Source organism: Vombatus ursinus, unplaced genomic scaffold (genome assembly GCF_900497805.2).
Source record: "Vombatus ursinus unplaced genomic scaffold, bare-nosed wombat genome assembly UNPS02014779.1, whole genome shotgun sequence".
NCBI lineage: Eukaryota > Metazoa > Chordata > Mammalia > Diprotodontia > Vombatidae > Vombatus > Vombatus ursinus.
This window is the reverse complement of record NW_020954557.1, coordinates 23,805,662-23,824,801: the sequence shown is the minus strand read 5'-3', so window position 1 is coordinate 23,824,801 and position 19,140 is coordinate 23,805,662. Positions and strand designations below refer to the sequence as shown.

Sequence of the window (19,140 nt, the reverse complement as noted above, 5' to 3'; positions counted from 1 at the left end):
TCTAAATACATACATATATGTATACACACACACACACACACACACACACACACACACACACACACATATAGTATTGCCTGGTAAGCATTTTGTCATTGTCTCAATTGAACAATTTATCAATTAACAAAATTTATTAAGAGCTTACTATTTGTCAGGCACAAGGTATACAAAGAAAGGTAAAATATGGTTTCTGTCCTCCCAAAGAATATGCTCACATTCTAATGGAGGATACAATATGCACACAATTATATACAGATATATAAAGGCTAGATAGAAGGTAATCTCATAGGGGGAAGTGTTAGGGTGAAGTAGGTGGGAGGAAGAAGAGAAGGCTGAATTTAAGCCAAATTTTGATGGAAGTCTGGAAAGCCAGAAAGCAGAATGAAGAGTGAGAGAACTCCAGGCAAGGGGAACAACCAGTGGAAAGATACAGGATTGGGAGAAAATGGAGGATCATGTATGACAAATGTGCTTTTTAAACCTTCTTGAATTAACACTAAATTCATTTCGAATACACTCCATGGCTCTGTGACATCCTCCTATTTCCATCACACAGAAATCAGAATGATTGTGTGATTTTCACAAAGAAAGTGTCTACTGATTGTATTTAATAGGCACTTAGAAAACTGATGCTTTAAATGGTCTCCTATGAGTGTCAGAGTAGCAATCAGAGGGAATATGTTTGAAGGCTAACAGGGAATTCAAAACATGCAAAGGGTTAGGGAACTAAAGAAATATTTCAAGGGGATTATAAAAGCACTGTATTAAGAATTATAGTAAAAAAGGATAATAGTGGGGAGGGGGAAAAAAGAACACAATCCCACATTCATTATTCTGTCATCTCTAATCTATCTTTATCTTACTTGAAGTCCATTTTACAAACTTTCATTGAAGATAGTTTTACAAACATTTTAGGGCACTTTTTAACTGCCTCATTAAAAGCTATACTAGCTACCTTAACTTCTTAACTTCAAGTTCACGGGATCATAAACAGGTAAAAGGAAGAACAGATTGTTTAGGTTATTAGGTTAATAGGTTATAAGAAGAAACCTAGTCAAGTTGGTTATACTAATGGTTTTCCCAAGCAAGGAAGTTCAGAAAACTATTGACAAAACTGAGTACCATGGACTAGCTGATTCTCAAAATAAAGTTAATTTGGAAACCAAAAGGAATACTTACAGTGCAAGTATCTTCTAAAACAGTGTATCTAAACCGAGTGTTTCCTTCTGCTTTGATTTCTAAGTCATTAGCGCCTTTGAGAATTACAGCTTTCTTGAGATTCTTGGCTTGGTCATCCATGTAGCCTACACTGTTTTTGCAAATATATGTGATGTTCTGGGAAGCTTCTTTTGATAAAAGACGCAAAAATGTCATCTGAGTAACAGCTGTATTGGGTGATTGGCTATCTCCATATACAAACTAGAAAAAAAAAGATCATTTTATGGTTAATGAAGAATTTTAGAATTCTTAAGAGTCATAGATCCCAAACAACTCAATTTCAGATTATTACTAGTGAACTGACCATCTGTCATATACCTAAGAATGACCCTGGACAAATCATTTAACATCCTTGGTTCTCAGTTCCCTCACATGTAAAATGAAGGAATTAGACTAGATGGCTTATCAAGTCTTTCAAAACCCAAAATTTACAAAAAGAGATCTCAATATCTGAAAGATTTTTTTTTAGTTTTAAATATGTAATGTTACATTCTCATTGTGCAATAATAGTATGATTGAGAAATTATGCAAGAATACATATCTCTGTTAATTCTTATACATATTAAACTCTTTAAAATAAAAGGTAATGATCATATTTTATTGTTATTTAGCCATTTCAAGTTGTGTCTGACCCTTCATGACCCGGTTTTCTTGGCAAAGCCATTTCCTACTCTAGCTCATTTCACAGGTCAGGAAACTGAGGCAAACAGGCTTAAGTGACTTGCCCAGGATCACATAGCTCAGTAAATGTCTGAGTTCAGATTTGAACTCAGGTCTTCCTGACTCGAGGTCTAGCACTCTATCTATCACACTTAGCAATAATCACATTAGTTACCAATTATTATAGCCAAAATAAGGAAAATTAAATGTTTTAAATTTATTACCATTCTGTTAATAATGAAAGATGTCTTCATTTTGAAAACAAAACCATAAAACACTATGAAATTATGATTTCAAGTTGTATTATAAAATAATATATGAATTGCATTGCTAAGAAGTTGGATTTATCATGTTACATTTCTTTCTCTTTCCTTATCAACTGCTAATTCAATACTGTTAGGGGAAATGAATTGCATGCTTTATGCCAATGAAAATATCAGTAGTAGACATACATTTTTCCCCCAAGGAGCACTACTTAGCTATATACTCGTGGAAAGTGTAAAGGGGAGATTTATTTTGATTTTGAGTTTTAGTCCTATGTTACCAATTCAGATGTTTTAAATATATTTTTGAATAGTTACGATAATTTAGCACTTGGTTTTAAAGAAAAGTTTTTTCTTCTCCATTGAACTACAGTGGAATCTTGTAAACATCCTCTCTGCATCTCTGGCATATAATTTTGTGACTTGTTTTAGACATTTTGAAGAGTTAAAGTGAAGATTCAAGTGGAGATAGGAAACTTCAACTTGGCAAAAGAGAGGAGACCAGAGCAAAGCTAGAGGTGGGATTAGAATAGGCACAGAATAATTAACTAGGCCAATATTTAAAGAGACGAGGCTGGAGACAAGGAGGGAGGGAAGTTTAGGAATGGAGAAGATGGCCAGAGAATAATTGGGAGAATAGTCACGAATGGAGAATTTGGACTAAATAGCTTGGGAAAAGCCTGTATCATCTCCCTTGACCTCAAGTAACAAAAACATTGGAGCTTTTACTCTTTGTAGTTATCTATTCTAAGTTATCAAAGAGAAGTTCAGGGACACGGCCAAATACCAATAGCAATGACTTGCATTTTAAGTTACTTTCAATGTGCTAAATGGTGGATATGTTATATGGCAAAATTATATAAATTTATGAGAAATGGTCCCTAAGAAATTATTTTTAATAAAATACCATACAAATGAATAAATATCCAAAAAGTCAATTGATGTTTACCCAATAGAAGTAATTATTATAATTCAGAATTTATATGTCATAATGCCTAAATGTTGTTTATGAAATATAATTAATAGAAAAAGAACTTGATACAAAGGAAAAACACAGTCAGAAGTCCTGGGTTTGCATCACACTTCTGACATTTAGTATCTGTGTTACTATACGCAAATCACTTTATTTCTATCAGTCTTTTTCCTTATTAGCAAAATAAAGGGCTTAGAACTTAACGATCTCTGAAGTCCTACTCAACTCTAACATTTTGTGTGACTGACGTCATTATAACTAATATAACTCCCAAAATATAATATTGCCTGGTAAGCATTTTATAATTGTCTAAATTGAGCAATTTATCAATTAACAAATATTTATTAAGAGCTTACTATTTGCCAGTCACTACAGATATTAGGCAAAATATAGTCTCTATCCTCACAGAGTTCACATTCTAATGGAGGACTCAACACACAAATCAATATATACAGATACATCTACATCTACATCTCAGAGGTAAAGAAGAGAGGGTGGGGCAAGTAGGAGGGGAAAAGGAAGGTGGGATTTAAACCATATTTTAATGGAAGTCAGGAAAGCCAGACTGAGAAGTGAAAACAAATTCAAAGAAAAAGCAAAATTTTAAATTAAGAAGTAGAACAGGATGACAAGCAATAGAAATTAAATTAAATTAAAATAAAAAGAATAATTTCAGGAACACCATTCTTAAGTCACATATGTGATATTACCTGAGAGCCTCTATTCATATCAAGGCCATACCAAACAGGCTTATGGTCAGAAGATCTGCTGGCCCACCATGTTTTTCGGGGCACACTGGATGGATTTGCTGGAATACATGTCTCTCCTGTTTCCATATTGCAGTAAACTTTAATAGCATCTTCAACACATCCTTGGTTAGGATCAATCCAATACTGACCTATATACCAGAAAGAAGATTTATATAGCTGGGATTTCAAAAACAGTCACAGATCTTATTTTTTTAAGTTTTAAGTTAAGTTTTTAAAGTTTTTTTTAAGTAGAGAGTTTTTACATTTTTAAATTTTTATTAAAAAAGCTATATTCTATTGACTGCTTCAATGCCACAGAAGTCATTTAAGATAACTTTGAACAGTAAATGAAGATATTAAAACTAAGAAATTATACAAAACACACATGAAGAATGTGTGTTATTTTCTTATATTTGGAATATAGGCTTTTAGCTCCTATGAAATGTTTTTAAACTGAGGATATTATTACTTTCACAGAAACCTTACATAATTTTTTAGAAGAGTGCTTTGTAAATCTTAAAGCACTTTGTGAATGTGACACATAATTATTGTGTGCACGACAGTGTGCTAGGTACTGGGGAGATGGAGAATATCAATGACATATAGTCTTTGTCCTCCAGGAACTTACTTATGTTATAGGGTTGAGAAATAGTAAGCTAAGATGGGTGGATAGATAAATAGACACAGAATGAACACAAAATGACACATGTGAGTGCATCAGTGAAGGTATCAATGAATTGGGGTGAAGGCCATTATTAACTGGAAGAGGTGAGGAAACCACGGAGGTCTCTTGGAAGACATAGTATATGAGTTTTTATTTTAAAGAATGGATAAGAATTAAATATTCAGAAGGGCAGGAGAAAAATTTCAATCTTAAAATATCATGAGAAAAAGTTTGGAAGCTTTTAAAATATCTTTTTTTTAATTACATGTAAAAAACAATTTTTAACATTTTTTAAATTGAGTTCCAAATTCCCTCCCTCCCTCTCTTCTCCCCTCCTTGAGAAGGCAAGCAACTTGATATATGTTATATATGTGCAGTCATGCAAAATACATTTCCATATTAGCCATGTTGTAAGAGAAAACACACACAACAAAAATAAAAAACAAGAAAAATTAAGAAAATAAATAAAAGTATGCTTCAATCTGCATTCAGACTCTGTCAGTTCTTTCTCTGCAGTATTTTTAATTCATCAGTGTTTCAGAATTATCTCTGATCACTGCATTGCTGAGAATAGCTAAATCAATCACAGGTGATCATCTTACAATATTGCTACTACTGTTCTGCTCACTTTACTTTGCATCTATTCATCTAAGTCTTTCCAGGTTTTTCTGAAATCATTTTCCTTGTCATTTCTTATAGCAAAATAGTATTCATGGGCATCATATACCACAACTTGTACAGGCATCCCCTCAATTTCCAATTCTTTGCCACCACAAAAATAACTACTCTAAATATTGTTGTACATATTTGGTCCTTTTTTTCCTTTTCTTAATCTCTTTGGGGTTCTGACCTAGTAATGGTATTGCTAGGTCAAAGAGCATGTACAGTTTTATAGCTTTTGGGGCATAGTTCCAAATTGTTCTCCAGAATGGTTGAATCAGTTCACAACAGCAGCAATAGTTCATTAGCTTCTCAATTTTTCAACATCCCCTCCAAAATTTGCCATTTTCCTTTTCTGTCATATTAGCCAGACTGATAGGTGTGAAGTGGTACCTCAGAGTTGTTTAATCTGCATTTCAAAAGTGATTTAGAGCATTTTTACACTGACTATAAGATAGCTTTGATTTCTTTGTCTGAAAACTGTTCATAGTCTTTGATCATTTATCATTTGAGAAATGGGTCATATTCTGATAAATTTGGCTCAGTTCTCTATATTTTGAGAAATAAGGCCTTTATCAGAGAAACTGGCTATAAAATCTTTACCCCAGTTTTCTGCTTTCCTTCTAATCTTGGCTGAATTAGTTTTTGTGGAAAAAAAATTTAAAATGTAATGCAATCAAAATAATCTATTTTACATCCCATAATGCTCTCTACTTCTTATTCAGTTATAAATTCTTCCTTTATCCATAGATCTGACAGATAAACTATTCCATGCTCCTCAATTTACTTATGGCTTCACTCTTTATGCCTAAATCATGTAGTCATTTTTTCCATATCATGGTATATGTTGTGAGATGTTCTTGGTCTATGTCTAGTTTAAACTATGTTTAACTATGTTAAACTACATTCAATACTTTCCAGCAGTTCTCGTCAAGTAGTGAGCTCATGTCCCAAAAGCTTGGATCTTTGGGTTTATCAAACACTAGATTACTATTTACTACTGTGTATTATGTACTTAATCTATTCCACTGTTCCAACACTCTATTTTTTAGATGTAACATTGTTTTGATGATTACCACTTTAATACAGTTTAAGATCTTATATGGATAGGTCAATTTCCTTAACCATTTTTTTTCATTGATTCCCTTGATATTCTTGACCTTTTGTTCTTCCAAAATAATTCTATCATTTTTTCTAGCTCTATAAAATAAATTTTGGTGGTTTGGTTGGCACGGCATTGAATAAGTAAATTACTTTAGATAGAATTGCCATTGTTATTATGTTGGCTTAGTTTACTCATGAGCAATTATTATTTTTCTATTGGTTTAGACCTGACTTTATTTATGTGAAAAGTGTTTTGTAATTGTGTTCATATAGTTCCTTGGTTTGTCTTGACAGGTAGACTCCCAGTTATTTCATGTTGTCTATAGTTATTTTAAAAGCAATTTCTTTTCCTATCTCTTGGTGCTGGAGTTTATTGGTAATATATGGAAATGTTGATAATTTATGTGGGTTTCTTTAAATCCTGAAATTTTGTTGAAGTTGTTAATTATTTCAACTAGTTATTTAGTTGATTCTCTAGGATTCTCTAACTATAACATCATATCATCTGCAGTGATAGTTCCTCTTTGACTATCCTAATTCCATCAATTTATTTTTCTTATCGTATTGCTATAGCTAGCATTTCTAGTACAACATTGAATAATAGTGGTGATAATGGGCATCCTTGCTTCACCTCTGATCACATTAGGAAGGCTTCTAGCTTATCCTCATTACAGATAATGCTTGCTGTTGGTTTTAGATAGATACTACTAATTTTAAGGAGAGCTCCATTTATTTCTATGCTTTCTAGTGTTTTTAATAGGAATGAGTGTTATAATATATCAAAAAATTTTCTGCATCTATTTAGATAATCATATGATTATTGTTGATTTTGTGATGGATATGTTCAATTATGCTGAGAGTTTTCCTATTATTGAAGCAGCACTACATTCCTATTTTAAATCCCACCCTAGTCAGAGTGTATGATCTTTGTGATAAATTGCTATAATGTCCTTCCTTGTATTTTATATTAAAAAATTATTAATATTCATTAAGGAAATCAGTCTACAGTTTTCTTTCTCTGGTTTTGCTTTTTCTGGTTTAGGTATCAGCTACATATTTATGTTGTAAAAAGGAATTTGGTAAGACTCCTTCTTTGCCTATTTTTCCAAATAGTTTATACAGTACTGGAATTGATTGTTCTTTAACGTTTGGTAGAATTCACTTGTGAATCTATCTGGTCCTGGAGCTTTTTTCTTAGGGAGTTCATTGATGGCTTGTTAAATTTCTTTTTTAAGATAGGGTTATTTAAGTATTCTATTTCCTCTTCTGCTAATCTGGGTAATTTATATGTTTGTGAATATTTCCATTTCACTTAGATTGTTAGATTTATTTGGAAAAGAATTGGACAAAATAGCTCTTAATAATTGCTTTAATTTCCTCTTCACTGGTGGTAAATTAACCCTACTCATTTTGTTTATTCTGGTAATTTGCTTTTTTTTAAATCAAATTAACCAACGGCTTATCTATTTTATTGGTTTTTTAAATAAAACCAGCTCCTACTTTTATTTATCAGTTCATTTTTTATAACTTTAAAATTTATTAATCCCTCCTTTGAGTCAATTTGGTATTTAATTGGGGGTTTGTAATTTGTTCTTTTTCTAGTTTTTTTTTTTATTTGCATACCCAATTCATTGATCTGCTTTTTTCTCTATTTTATTGAGGTAAGCATTTATAGACATAAATATTCTTCTAAGTATTGCTTTGGCTGCATCCCATAGATTTTCATATGTTGTCTCATTCTTGCTATTCTCTTCAATGAAAAATTTATTATTTCTATGTCTTGCTCTTTGTCTTACTAATTCCTTAGTATTATATTATTTAGTTTTCAATTAATTTTTTATCTGTTTCAATGGCCCTTTATTGAATACAACTTTATTGCATTATGATCTGAAAAGAATACATTTAATATTTATGCTTTTCTACATTTGGTCATGAGGTTTTTATGCTCTAATACATGGTCAGTTTTTATGTAGGTGCTATGTACCACTGAAATAAAGGTATATTCTTTTGTATTCAATTTCCTCCAGAGGTCTATCATATCTAAATTTTCTAAAATTCTATTCATCTCCTTAACTTCTTTCTTATTTATTTTATGTTTAGATTTATCTAGTTCTGAGAGTGGAAGGTTCAGGTTCCCCACTAGTATAGTTTTACTGTCTATTTCCTGCTATAACTCATTTAACTTTCATTTAAGAATTTGGGAGCTATGCCATTTGAGATATATAGATATATGTTTAGCATTGATATTACTTCAATGTCTATAGTACCTTTAAGCAAAATATAGTTTTGTTGCTTATCTTGTAATTAGATTTATTTTTGTTTTTGCTTTGTCTGAGATCATGATTACTACTCTTGTGTTTTTTTTTAATTTACTTCACCTGAAGCACAATACATTTTGCTTCAACCCTTCACCTTTACTCCATGTGCTTCTCTCTGTTTCAAGTGCATTTCTTGTAAACAATATATTGTAGGATTCTGGTTTTTAATCACTCTACTACCTACTTCTGTTTTATGGGTATGTTCATCCCAATCACATTCACAGTTACGCTTACTGTGTATTTCCTTCTATCCTATTTCCCCCTGTTTATCCTTCTCTCTCTTTTTCACCCTTTTGCTTCTGACTGCCACCTCCCTCAATTTGCCCTCTCTTCTATCAGCCTGCCACCCTGGTTTCTTATGTCTTCCCTGTATGATAAGAGATTTTTATATCCAGCTGAGTATGTATGTTATTCCCTCTCTGAGTCAATTCTAATAAGAGTAAGGGTCAAGCATTATTCTCCATTTCCCCCATCATCCCTTCTACTATAAAAGCTTTTTCATAACTTTTTTATGTGAGATAATTTACCCTATTTTTTCTCTCTCTTTCCCCTTATCCTAATGTGTCCCTCTTTCTCACCCCTTAATTTTTTTGGATATCAATCATCCCATCATGGTCAATTCATACTCATACCCTCTGTCTATGTATACTCCTTCTAAATGCCCTAATAATTATAAAGTTCTTAGAAGTTACAAGGATCATCTTCCCATGGAGGAATGTAAATAATTTAACCTTATTGAATCTCTTATGTTTTCTCTTTACTATTTACTTTTTTATGCTTCTCTTGAGCCTTACATTTGAAAGTCAAAATTTTTATTCAGCTCTGGTCTTTTCATCGGGAATGCTTGAAAGTCCTCTGTTTCATTAAATATCCATTTTTCCCTGAAGAATTATACTCATTTTTTTTCTGGGTAGGTGATTCTTGGTTGTAGCCTTAGCTCCTTTGCCCTCCATAATATCATATTCTAAGCCCTCTGATCCTTTAATGTGGAAACTGCTAAGTCTTGTGTTATCCTGATCATTGCTCCACAATATTTCAATTATTTCTTTCTGGCCACTTGCAATATTTTCTTCTTGACCTGGAAGCTCTGGAATTTGGCTATAATATAATATAGTAGTTTTTGTTTGGGTATCTCTTTCAGGAGGTGTCAGTGGATTCTTCCAATTTATCTTTTACCCTCTGGTTCTAGGATATCACAGCAGTTTTCCTTGATAATTTCTTGAGAGAGGATGCCACTTGAAATTAAAACATATGTTGGATGTAAAAGAACTTCAAAGTCCAGACAACACGCTAAGTTCTTTGGTGAAACAGCACCATATACCATCACTGCCTGCTTCCCACTCTGCTAATTCACCATCTTCCCAGTCTTCCATCAGTTATGTATCTGAAGTACCATCCAAAGTTGCTATCCTGAAGGAAGACCCACCATGGGACTTAAAACAACTTCTTCATGAGATGACAATTGTCATCAATGAGGAGCCTTCTGTGCCTCTGGCTAAGAATGATGGTGACATTGGAAGACCAGCAACCAGAGGAACCATTCATATGGAAGTAGATGACGCAGTCAGAGACTCAGATTCAGATTGTTATATTATTTCTTGATTCTTCATATAGTCATTAGCTTCCACTTGCCCAATTCTAATTTTTAAGGAATTATTTTCTTAAGAGTAAGCTTTTATACCTCCTTTCCCATTTGACCAAATCTACTTTTTTAAGGAGTTCTTTTCTGCAGGGAATTTTTTAACTTCTTTTTCCATTTGGCCAACTCTGCTTTTTAATGAGTTTTTCTCTTCAGTGGATTTTTCTGTGTCTTTTACCATTTGGCCTATTCTGTTTATTAAGGTGTTATTTTCTTGAGTATTTTTGTACCTTCTTTACCAGGCTGTTGACTTTTTTATTATTTTCTTTCATCACTTTCATACCTCTCTTTTTTGGTTTTTAAAATCATTTTTGAGCTCTTCCAGGAATTTTTTTTTGGGGGGTGGTACTCAAGACCAATTCACATTTTTCTTTGAGGCTTTGCATGTAGCTGTTTTTACATTATTGGCTTCTTCTGGGTTTGTGTTCTGGTCTTCCCTGTCACCATAACATTTTTTTGGTCAGGCTGTTTTTGTTGTTGTTTGCTCATTTTTCTAGCCTATTTCTTTACTTTTAACTTTATGTTCCCAGATTAAGGGAAATACTGTCCCAAGCTTCAGGTTTTTCGTGCTATTGTTTTCAAAGCTAGTTCTGGGAATCTGTAAGTTTTCAGTTCTTTTAAAGTGGTATGTTCCAAGGAGAGGTCACTGTTCTCCTGGCCTGTGCGCTGGTCTGTGATGAACCACAGGCACTCTTTTCCATACTGGAACTGTGACCAGGGTCCCTACTGTTCTGTGGCCATACCCTTTAGCGTGCTAGTGCTCTTCCAGACCTTAGGACTATGACCTAGAACTTCATATAAGCAATGCACTAGAGTCCTGCATCCAGTGCCAACAAAGGGTCCCCTGTAATCTTCTGACCAGTGTCTAACTCACCTTATCATTTGTGTGCTGAAAGCTCAGGAAGCTTCAATTGCCAATTCAGTCACCCCCCAAGACCAGTAGGCTTGCCTGGGTATGGTCTGTGCTGGACTGAGCTCCATTCTCACCCTAGTGAGACAGAGCTTTTCTGCCAAACTTCTAAGTTTTCTGGGGTTAGAAAATTGTTTCACCCCATCCTTTTGTGGTTCTGCCACTCAAGAACTTATTTTGAGGATTTATTTTAAAGTTGTTTGGGGGAGAATTTGGGAGAGCTCAGGTGAGTCCCTGTCTTTATTCTGCCATCTTGGGTCCACCTCAGCTTTGAAAGACTTAAGAACTCGAATAAATGCAACAGCTATCTATGATTCAAGAAAATTAATGACAAAGCATGCTACTCATTCCTGACAGAAGTGATGGATTTAGGATGCAAAATGAGACATACTCTCCAATATAGCCAAGGTGGGGATTTATTTTACTTGACTATACACATTTGTTACAAAGATTTGGTTGTTGTTGTTTTTAATGGTGGGGGGAGGTAAGAGAAAAAATACATGTTTGTTAATTTTTTTAAAACAGAAAAGAGAAAAAAAAGTTTTTGGAAGTAGGAAAGTTTGGAATGGGTTCCCGAGCTTAAACTTTTCAGCCAGTTTGGCTGAAATTTTAAGAGCCAATGCACTCAGAAACTGCTTTATTATTTCATACATTAAAGGAGAAGTTTAAGAATTGTGAGGAAAAATGTAATCTTTATCACAAAAGGAAAGTATCTTTTCTTTTTAAAACCTAGTTCCAGTTTTCAAAGTGGAACAAACAGGAGAATAATTAAGAATTGGAGTCTGAGAATTGATTTAGGGTCAGAGACATGAATATTGACCATTCTATTTACTAGCTGAATGGCCTTAGACATGTCACAAAACCTTGCTAAACCTTAGTTTCTTCATTTTTAAAATGAGTATGTTAAACCAAATAATCTCTGTGGTCCTTCTATATCTAAATCTATGATCTTACGTTGAAATGTGTAGGGTAGTATGTTTTACTTTTTCATCCTAGAATCATAAGCAATGCATTTTATTTCAAGAATTTTTGCTGTCTACTTACCGCTAGGCTTTGATGGGTGGCAAAGCTTCAAGTCATCACAAGTACGTGCTGGATGTTTTTTTGAGCCATCAGGGCTACGCATGGTTTCAATCTGGCTACTTAGTGACTTCAGTGTAGCATGTACTCCTGGGTCTGTTTTATTTTTATCATCAGGGGCTGCTTGGTCTTCGGTGAACTCTGGGAGTGGGTCTGGCATACTTTCATCATAGTGTCCCATGATATCCCCAAGAGGAGCAGTGAGGTGACCAGGAGGCCCTGGAGGACCAGGGGGACCAGGCTCGCCAGGTGGACCCTAGAAGTTTAAAAAAATTAAAAAGAAATTTAGATAACACATCATTACTTAAACTTTTGGATGTAGAAATTTTGGCTTCATTTGGTACAGAGAGAGTTTAGATGCAATACCCCCATCAAGGGAAATGACAGTTTTTGTTACTAATGCACCTTGTAGCCAAATAAGAATTCTGTGTCAAACTATGAAAGTCCACATGTGGAAAATGCTGTGTAAAACATTTTTCAGACCCACAAGTCTATAAACCAGTACTTGATTTAAACAGAGACTGGGGTATCTGCCTTGACAGATAGATCATTTTGCTCTACTTACAGATGGGAAATTTTATATTAAGGAATTAAAATAAATCCCACAAAGCCATTTCTAAATCCTGGAATATTAGAAGTATACAATCCATATGGAGGGATTTCAGGTAAGAAGAATCCATTCAACTGAGATTTATTTCTACCAAGAAATCAGGAAATATGCAAATCTAGACTTCCTCAGCTGAAGTAGCATGTAGATACAGCATTTTATGCAACTTTAGGGGTCCCTGATGACACCATGTAAATATTGCTTGTTGAATTAGCCAAACCAGGTACAGACCAACTATTGTGTGAAGCAAGGCTTCAGTTTTAGTTTCCAAGATCCACAGATGCAAAGAATCACAGAGTTAGAAGAAGCTCAATGGTCATCACCTCTGACCTCTATTGGAACAGAGATCTTCTCTACAACAACTTGAAAGATCATCCAGTTCCCACTTAAAGAGATCAAGTGATGACTCTTTCCTAGAGATCCCTTCAGCCGCTGACTTTTCAAGCTGTAGAAGGTCTCTGTGGAAGGTAAATAACATTTAAATAAATCTTTTAGACTATAAATTCTTGAGAACTCACCTCTGGTCCTGCTTCTCCCACACTTCCTCTCATACCAGGAGGTCCAATTGGTCCAAGGGGCCCAGGATTTCCTTCTTTACCTGAAGGACCCACTGGTCCTGGGGGTCCCTAAAAATCACAAGGATTATATTTTATCAATGTGTAATGTGGTTTAATTTTTTTCCTGTCAAGGAAATGATTTTGTTTTTCTCATAGATACGTGCCAATTACTTCTTAGTAACTCATTTTGATGCCTCAGTGTCGAAATCAGGATTTAGATTAATTTTCTGATGCATGTAGGATTTAACAATGTCTGCATCTATCATAATCAGTACATGATTCAATATCAGTCATTCCAGAAAACGTTTCTGTATTTTGATAAAGTTACACCTATTATGTACATTTTCAAACATAATATCCTAGGATTTAGAACCAAGAGGGACCTTTGGGCTCATGGAGTCCCACTGTCCCCCACTTTAAACACGAGGAAACTCTAAAGCTGAAAGCTGCAGAAAAGGCATTTCTCTGCAATTAATTTTCAAAAGTATCTCACTGGGAGTTCTCAACACTGAAAAAAAATCACCATTGTCATAAAAAATCATAATTTAACTTTAAGGAATACATAAGTATAATTCCATTAAAGCTTCAAATATGGTCCAAGTACAGAGCAAGCTAAGGTAGATATATTCAGATCAGAAATTCCAAATTGCCATGCATTGAACTAATTGGATGACTAATACAATAAATTCAGTATTAATATGGTGATCCCTAAGAGAGGTGGAAGCATCAGGTTGCATAAGGAGGGGCAAACCGTCCCAAGTGGGAAAAAGAGCAGGTCAAAGCTATCTTGCTGATCAGAGAAGAAGTAGCCTACGACAGGTCCTCATATTTTCAGCTTGTGTGGGAGAGGGAAAAACACAGTCTTAAAAAAAAAAAAGTTTCCAACATGGGCTCATTTCATGATTTGCTCCTCAATCAGGCTGATGCAAACTTTTCTTTGATCAATGAGTTCTGCTGCTTAAAGGCAAACTTTTAAAACTAGCTTAATACCCTATTTGCATGTTAAACTAGGTCTGTTTCATCAAATCTCAAACGATAGAATACTCAACCAAAGTTCAGATAGCTCCAAGTGAGAAAACGTCATAAGAAATGATCTCATCTAAACTGTAAGTAAAAGATTTTGAAGAGAAAATGTGATGAAAGCTGTATTAAAAAGCGTTATGGTTGTACATTTGAATAATTTATAGAAAAACTACTGAGCTATTTACCTCATTTCTTTTCTGGCCAACTTCAGAGGACATATGTCATGTATGAGAAAGATAATCAAGGAACAGGTTACTTGAAGTAACAGTATGCCATTCTTATTGGCTTATTTTTAAATATATATGTATATATACATATCTATATATGTAAATATAGCCATGTAGGTATATGTATATATGTGTGTGCATACACATACACACGAACACACACACACACACACCCATAAACAGCTATGTGTTGCAGTGGGTGGAGTGCTGGGCCTAAAGTCAGGAAGATTCATCTTCCTGAGTTCAAATGTGGCCTCAGACTCTTATTAGCTGTGTAATCCTAGGAAAGTGACTTACTCCTGTTTCCTCAGTTCCTCACCTGTAAAATGAGCTAGAGAAGGAAATGGCAAACCACTCTAGGATCTTTGCCAAGAAAACCCCAAATGGGGTCACAAAGAGTCAGACATGACTGAAACCACTGAACTACAACAACAAATATATAAATATACTCACTCTAGGGCCAAATGGTCCAGGAATTCCAGCACTGCCTTGTTCACCATTTGGACCCTCAATGGGAGGTGGCGGGGGGCAGAGGGGGAGAAGGAAAACATTATTATGCTCTTTAAACTGCACCATGCCAACTTCAGCATAACATATAAAGATATGGAATTATTGACTTCACCTGCAGACACTTGTGTCTTAAACAGTCGTTAAGCTTTACAATCAGCTTTTTAATAGTCGTTTTGTTTTGATTACCTCACTACTTTAAAAATCTGCATTTTTATCAACACAAATCATAACCCCTTTATAACTAAGTAGACAGTCTTTAGGTGTTCTTGTGGCTGAAAATTTCATAACCCTCTGGCCAATCTGGTGATGGGACTCTTCAATTCCATTCCATGCAATTTGATTTGACTAGCATTTATAAAGTGCCATATATTACACTATATAAGTATACACATATATGTATATTATACGTATATGTATAGTATAGGCATGGAAACTCTGGTAGGTACTCAAGATATAAGGACATAAAAACAAAACCGTCTCTGACCTTAAAATTCTAATAGATGACCTGGACTTGTTCTTAGACAGTAGATAAATATATTCTATCATATGATGTATATTGAAAGCCTTTCTAGGATGATCTTATTCTACATTGGAATAGCCTTTGATGGTCATTTCTTCTTGGCATTGAGGCACTAGAGTAGGATTTTCGTAGAAAAGTTTGAGTTTACCAAGACTAAAACAAACTAAAAGAATATGCATATGCCTTCTCCCCCCACCCCTGTTGCATATACACATATACTTTGGCTTTGTCATTTGCCTACAAATATTAAGCTAAAATAGGTAAGCTAGAAAATCACTTATTCAGCAAGTCTTTCAATGTTTAAATTAAATATATACATATGTATATGTGTGTATCTATCAATCTATCTATTCTAGATTGGAAATTCACAAAAATAATAAAGAAAAAGATAATATGAAAGAAAATTACTTACAGGAGGGCCAGGAAGACCCTGAAGACCAGTAAAGCCTCTGTGACCCTTCTGGCCTCGATCACCTCGGTCCCCATGATCACCTTTGTCACCACGGGGTCCTTGGGGGCCCTAGACATATATTCAATAGGGCCATATTATTCCAAAGACTGTAGATATCTCAAAGTTCCAAGTTAGCATTCATTTTGCAATAACATATATTCCTTATATTTATTAATAGGAATTAACTTGTTGTCTACTCAGAATGAGACCATGAAATCTTTGAATGTTTTTCTGAAAAATTGGTAGATGGAAAATACTCATATACACATATAAATACATGCATATATGTACACATACACACACATACATTCACATATATTTATATATGGAAAGAGTCATAATAATTCATTTCTTTAATTATTTAAAATGTAAATATGTCTAGCTGCTTGAGAGATTCTCATTTTTGTTCTAATTATGACACAAATTATATATTCACTTTACTTAGATAATGTGTCATATACCTCAAAACAATGCAATCAAATATAGTTTCATATGGTTCATCAATATAAAATGTGTTTTAAGAAGTCAAATTACTTATTTAGGGTTTTTTTTGTTTTTTGTTTTTGTTTTTGTTTTTAGTGAGGCAATCAGGGTTAAGTGACTTGCCCAAGGTCACACAGCTAGTACGTGTCAAGTGTTTGGTCTGAGGTCGGATTTGAACTCAGGTCCTCCTGACTTCAGAGCCGGTACTCTATCCACTGTGCCACCTAGCTGCCCTAGTTTTTTATTAACACTGATTTCTGGCTACCAAAAATCAAAACTTAGTTATAGCTCTATTTTGGTGTGTTTATGGTAAGTTTTCTTATGTCATTATTGAAAACATCTTTGCTGCAAAAAGGGTGAAATAACACATATCTTTAACTTTCCTGACAGGCTCAAAGACTGAATTGCATTACATTTTTAAAATAGTTTAAATAACAAGAAAAATCTAAAATAATTATTCACAATATCATCTACACTGCATTGCAATGTTAAAATCTAAAATTGTGAAGTAATTAAATTTCACTCTAAGACTATGATTGACGATACTATTTCATTAAACTTAAATATACAAATAAACAAGTATGCTATAAGAACCCATGAATGTGAAAATTATTTGTTTGTGACAAATGAATTTCTAAATAAATTGGTGTTTAAGACAAATATTACCACACATCTGCTCTTAGAAATTAGGATGTAGGATGTAGGCACCCTCCATTCACTTAAAAATATCTGCCAAATTGCTCTGGATAACTTAAAATTAGGTGGTAATCTGATAGCAGGGCAGAGAGTAGTCCTGGAACGGAAGGAAAGGAGCTTCTTGTCTACTAATTTCTTCTTTAACAACTATCTGATTAGTTTTAGTCTGTTTTTGAAACATGTTTACAAAGGTCAGGTCAATTCTAGAAATTAAAAAGGAGACAAATTAATGACAGGTTCATTGGGTTTATACTCTTTCATCAAGGATTAAACTCTTTGACTTTCAGGTCCAATCCCAACATGGTTTCTCTAATTCATTTACCTTAATGAGTCTAAGTAGGTGGAAGAGACTAAGTTGAGAAGAAGCAGGGAATGAGAGTGGAGTGGGGAGAAGGTTGCTGAGTGCTTTGGGGGACCAGCCCTACCTGGTTTCCCAGTGCCTGGAATAAAGCATTACTAGTGTAATGTTCACACAGCAAAGTGAATTAAATGAACCTATTTGTCTCATTTGCAGGGAAGGCATTTGAAATTGGATCCTTTAAGTCCTGAATTTTTGTAACTAAATTTCCTGAATTCCCTAACTGACAATCAATCAGCGTGTGAATCTTTTCTTAAAGTGCCACTGGTTTTAATTATTTCATATTAAAAATAAGCATTTAAATTTTGAAAGCAGTCCAGTTTTAGGAAGAATAAAGTAAACTTATCTGTTTTTTATCTTTAAAAGTTACTCACGAAAAAAAATTCAACAGAAAGCATTGGATTTAATGATAAACTTTTAAAATTAATTTATCTTATTTGAAAATACTATTTCTATTCACCTTAATATATATGTTTTAAACTGGACCTGTGATTTGGTCACTAGATGAGACTTTGAGTGAGGAATGATGCTGCTCTGTACTGGTAGAGTACAGTAGGGGAAGCTGGGTATCTTAGTGGATGCAGTGCTGGACTGAAATAAGAGAGACTCATCTTCATGAGTTCAAATTTGGCCTCAGACACTTACTAGCCGTGTGATCCTAGGCAAGTCACTTAGCCCATTCACCTCAGTTTCCTCATCTGTAAAATGATCTGGAGAGGGAAATGGCAAACCATTCCAGTATCTTTGCTAAGAAAACCCCAAAAAGGGTCACAAAGAGTCTGACACAACTGAAAAATGACCAAACAACAACTAATAGAGTTCACATCAGCATTTTCTCTCCAACTTAGTTGCCAATTACATTTAATTCTGGGAAGCTTGCTTTACCCTCTTAACAACCACAACACAACTCTGGCCTGTCTTCAACTTAGAGATTGAATTTATTTTAAGTCTTTAAAATAATTAAGAAGTTGACAATTTAAATGATTTTCCTAACCTAAAAATGAAGATAAAAACTATTATTAATCTTCATAGACAACAGAAATCAGCCCATATAAGGAAGAATATGGGGATATGGTTTAATAGCCTGTCCTAAACATATGATTTAGATATGGTAAGATGCCTGAATAGCTATGAAGACTATTAGCAGAGAAAACAGAGTAAAGACCATAAACACATAATCCAACTGGCAGGAGAGGGGAAGGAGATAATCTGGCCAATAAGGACAATTGTAATCCCTCCAAAATGCAAAAAGGCTGTACGGCAGTTGTGACCATTTAGTTACAATTCTCTATAGGACTACCCTGAATGATTGGAGCATATAGAATTTCATACCTCAGAAATGAGTACCTTTCCTCTCTTTGATATATTTTATGTCCTAAAATCCAGAATCAAAAATTTCTGAAGACTTACCGGTAAACCACGTTTCCCAGCTCGGCCAGGTGGACCTACAGGACCTCGAGAACCCTAGAA

General features: G+C 34.2%; 1 protein-coding gene across 1 annotated transcript in view; it reads right to left on the bottom strand.

Annotated features, from left to right (window-relative positions):
• The window catches only part of COL5A2 (collagen type V alpha 2 chain), a 197,924-nt gene that overhangs the window by 1,871 nt on the left and 176,913 nt on the right, over window positions 1-19,140 (bottom strand). The window contains exons 47-53 of the mRNA XM_027865920.1: window positions 19,081-19,134; window positions 16,095-16,202; window positions 15,106-15,159; window positions 13,364-13,471; window positions 12,203-12,494; window positions 3,825-4,012; window positions 1,180-1,419 (exon numbers count right to left, since the gene is read on the bottom strand). Coding sequence (XP_027721721.1) covers window positions 1,180-1,419; window positions 3,825-4,012; window positions 12,203-12,494; window positions 13,364-13,471; window positions 15,106-15,159; window positions 16,095-16,202; window positions 19,081-19,134 — 1,044 coding nt within the window. The remainder of the gene's footprint in view (window positions 1-1,179; window positions 1,420-3,824; window positions 4,013-12,202; window positions 12,495-13,363; window positions 13,472-15,105; window positions 15,160-16,094; window positions 16,203-19,080; window positions 19,135-19,140) is intronic.